The sequence below is a fragment of the Nanorana parkeri genome, unplaced genomic scaffold (genome assembly GCF_000935625.1).
Source record: "Nanorana parkeri isolate BGI_ZX_2015 unplaced genomic scaffold, ASM93562v1 scaffold736, whole genome shotgun sequence".
Taxonomy (NCBI): domain Eukaryota; kingdom Metazoa; phylum Chordata; class Amphibia; order Anura; family Dicroglossidae; genus Nanorana; species Nanorana parkeri.
Genome location: NW_017307004.1, coordinates 545202 through 549111, shown reverse-complemented (window position 1 = coordinate 549111; position 3910 = coordinate 545202). Strand labels below are relative to the sequence as shown.

Below are 3910 nucleotides of genomic sequence, written 5' to 3'. Positions count from 1 at the left end.
ACACAACATAATGATGTTTACTAAAAAAAAAATTTGTTCCAAGTAACTCCATTCTCTTGAGTGCTATGCATGGAAGTAATGGGGGAGGTGTAAGGGAGCAACAGGGAAAAATCATCTCAAATTTAAGGATTTTTTTCATATTATTGAATATGTGGAACCATGTAAAGCGGTAAGGAAATAAATGAACTGGATGCCTTGCAGAAGGATCATGCCTTAAGAACAATAGTGCCTGAACAGATGGCTGTAAACAATCTACAGAACAAAAATTGCACTACAATTTGGGATGACATTAATAGTGAGGCTTTGAGGAAATAAAAATGTATAATCGTGTTTCACAGGATACTTCTTACCAAAACCTGTAGCGCAATTTCAATATACCTTATTTAAAAAATAAAATCTTTAAAGTAGTATATTAACTAGTAAGGTATAGGACCAAAAAGTACTAGAGTAAACAGCTTGGTAAGGTTTTGCAGATGGAATATGCTAAACCCGTGTTTCCAAGTGAAGAACTGCAGACATATTGTTACAATTTTGTAACAGGTGCAAATGAGAAGTTGGCTGCCAGTTTCACTCTGCTTCGGCTCTGCTTCTTTACTGGACTTTCTTGCAATTCTTTTGAAAGCGTAGAGTCTGGTTTCTCAGAATCTGGAACAGAGTGCTCAATATTCAGGCGTTTATCATTGGACTTTACGTACTTAATAGGTAATGAACAGTCATGAGGTGGTTTCTTCTGGGATTCATCAATATTTAAGCCTGAATAAAGAAACAACACAGCTTAATTATAACACAATAAAACAAAAAATAAATCAAAGCGCTAGTACCAATACAAATAAAATAGGTGTCTGCTGTACCCAGCATGCCCCACAATCAAGATAGGCTCCTGAAGCCCATCCCAATATATTGCCTTACCTGTAAAGTATGTTTCTTGAAGTGCACCACAGGAAACAGGTCTTTGTATTCTGGAACCAATGTCTTGTGCAACTACCTTCAGTTATGTAGCAAGCAGTACAAGAGATTACTGAACAAAGGGGAGAATCCTGTGGTGCAGATTTTACAGGCATGTCAAAAATGTCATTTTCTTGATCATACATCACAGGTCTTGCTATTTTGCCCATCACTACGCTGACTGTTTTTGGAGATCCCATAGGTTCAAGAATACCAACATCAACAAGCCGGTGAAACAGACAGTCCCAGACTAGCACTTTAGTCAGAGGCTATGGCTCATGTAAATAAAGTAAAAGGTAGAATGAGAATTTTGATTTCTCGATTCGGGTCCTAGCCCCTCCCCAAGGGGTCTTCTAATTCCTGCAGAAGAGCTACCTAACCTAAACCATTAGGCTCAAGCAATGATTCCACCCCCCTTTCTGAAAAATGTAAGAAAGATGCCAGCCCTGGGCCTGGTTTGCTCATGTAAATAAAAAGAAACCACATTCTGAAAATGTAAGAGAAAGGGTCAAAGTGAGGATTTCCAACTGACACAGAACAGCAGAGTCTGTCTGAATGACCTGGGGTTCCTAAAAACAAACATTAGGGCCAGGCGTGTAAATCTAGCAAACTGTTTTTATGGCTATGGCAGGCTGCATAGAGGGGCTAGCCAGGGCGAAGGATGCTTTAAACATAACTTCTAACCTCTTGTCCACCAAGTCCTTGAAGACAGGGACATCCTCCACAGGCACAGTCAGGGACAGCTTGTTTTTTTTTTTTCTAAACTACGGAAACCTTTATTAACAGGGTATTGATGTTGAAAGTGTTTGGTATCGCCCCAAAATGGCATTTGTTCCTCCCAGTCACCATACAAGGGTGACTGTTAATGTGAGTGTACTGGGATGGTTTTTAGCAGGTTTAGAAGCCCAGCCTGGTGACCTTTGGTAAGGCTGACGCAAGAGGCTCTGAATCTGCAGAGCTAAAACAGATCCTAGCTTCTCTTGGACTTCAGGGAGTGAAACAGCCTCCAGGAGAAAGTCAGTGAGGGAGTGTCTGAGGGTGCAGGTAAGGAAGATCTGTATCCTGCGATTTATGACCAAGAAAAAGTATCAGGGCAAAGTTACTTTTGCAATCTCAATGTCCTTCTATCAAGGCTAGCAACAAAGAATATGTAAACTGGCCATTTAAACTGTTAAAACACAAACTACGCAAGATCTACCTTTCACTTTCCAACAGAAACTAAAAAAAATGTGCATACAGTAAAGGTCATCAAAAAAACACTTTTGCGGCTGCCAATATAAAGTAAATACAAATCATTGTAAAATTCCTGCAACTTTCAAAATCATGTAATACTGCCCTACAGGGGGGTTTGGGCACTGGCAAACAAAACAAAAATGCCAACGCCAGCTCCTGTATAAAAATGCCACTAACTGCCATGCCTCAGTTTTGTGAGCAAGCCGTAAAATAAGGTCAAACACATGAGGTACAGGACCTGTGTCCCTCAATTGACCAAGAAAATTACTTTAGGGTTAAATTTAAAAATCTTATTTTCTTAAATCTTCCATGGAGGGACACAGGAATTCTGAAACAGTCCAGATGTCCAAAAGCAGTGCAACTGAAGCGTGGGAAACAGCCACTGGTGGATCAATGATGGAACCAGGATCTACATTTCAACAACCAGAAGGACCCATGCCAGAATCTGAATCAGAAAAGAAGGATGGAGAAAGTTACCCAGGGGAGGTCAGAGAGGATAAACTTGATGCTCAGACTAGTACAAGAATAGTCACCAAAAGGAATGACAACCTGCAAGGACACACAGCAGAAGCTGTCAGCCAAAGCAGTAACCAACAGGTGGGGTAATATAACTACCTGAACGGGGAGAACAGAACAAAGATAATACTGGGAAATACAAGCCCTAAACTTCAGACCCCAGGCAATAAAGACAAGACTGTCTAGGGCAGCCATCCAATCCAATGACAGACAAAGACAGAACAATCTAGCATAATACCCCTTGGGACGTTAAAGGACCTAAACAGTTGGTGATAATCCCAATGGAACCACCTCAGGTAGCCACAATCAGCCACAGTAGGAGGGCCCGACTCCAAAACATCCAAACCCATGAGGACCCCTGTGGTGCTTACCATCTCCCATGGGAAAAGTCTGCAGCTGTGTTGTAGCGTTAGCTGACAATCCAAAGAAACACCAAGCCCGCCAGCGCTTAATTTACTTTACCATGCAAGAGATGACACCAGAATGCACAAAACCTTGTCCTCAAAGAAAACTACAGGATCCCAGAAGGCAAAAATGGTACCTCTAAAGGTGATCGTGTGGTTGAGAGCAGCATTCCTCAATGTCACCTACTGTAGAGAGCATGTCGCTCAGCACATAAGGAACCTTCCTGTAAGTAAAGGTCTTACAGCACAAAAGTGATATTCAACTAAGTCCAAGTCAAGGACCCCTACTCCCCAAAGGACTCCCTGAATAAGCAGGCACTGAATGCTTGAGGACAGCCAAGAGTCCTCCCACAATGAGGGAAAAGAACCACCACATAGATCCTAAGAGACTAAGGATTTTTATTGGCAACCACCTACACTTCTTGCCTCAAGTCCAGACTCGCAGATAGCAGAGGGGAGACCGGAGGTGAAGAGAAAAGGTGATTTAAAAGGATAAGGCCATAGTACCCCACTAGCCAATAAATGGGAGGGAGGGGAATATAGTGACCATTCAGGAAGCTCCCATAAAGCCAGAGGGTGCAAAGTGGTTCAGGGACGATCTATGCTGGTCAGTCGCACTCGTTGGCGACTGTTAACACTATAAATCTATAAGGTTTGAACTGACGGAAAACTGCAGGACTTCGTTGTTTTTAAAGAATTCTGGCTATCAGCATCCAAAAAACTGACCCTGATTAAATAGATTGCCTAAGCACCCAATAGTGAAAAAAAGATGGATGTCAAGAAACTACAGTAGACAGGCATTACATCCAGTG

At 41.9% G+C, this 3910-nt stretch overlaps 1 protein-coding gene across 1 annotated transcript in view; it reads right to left on the bottom strand.

Annotated features, from left to right (window-relative positions):
* Positions 1–350: 350 nt before the first annotated feature.
* Positions 351–3910, bottom strand: part of KIAA0430 (KIAA0430 ortholog) — a 144963-nt gene continuing 141403 nt past the window's right edge. The window contains exon 26 of the mRNA XM_018564209.1: positions 351–753. Within this exon, the coding sequence (XP_018419711.1) occupies positions 524–753 (230 nt within the window). The 3' untranslated portion in view covers positions 351–523. The remainder of the gene's footprint in view (positions 754–3910) is intronic.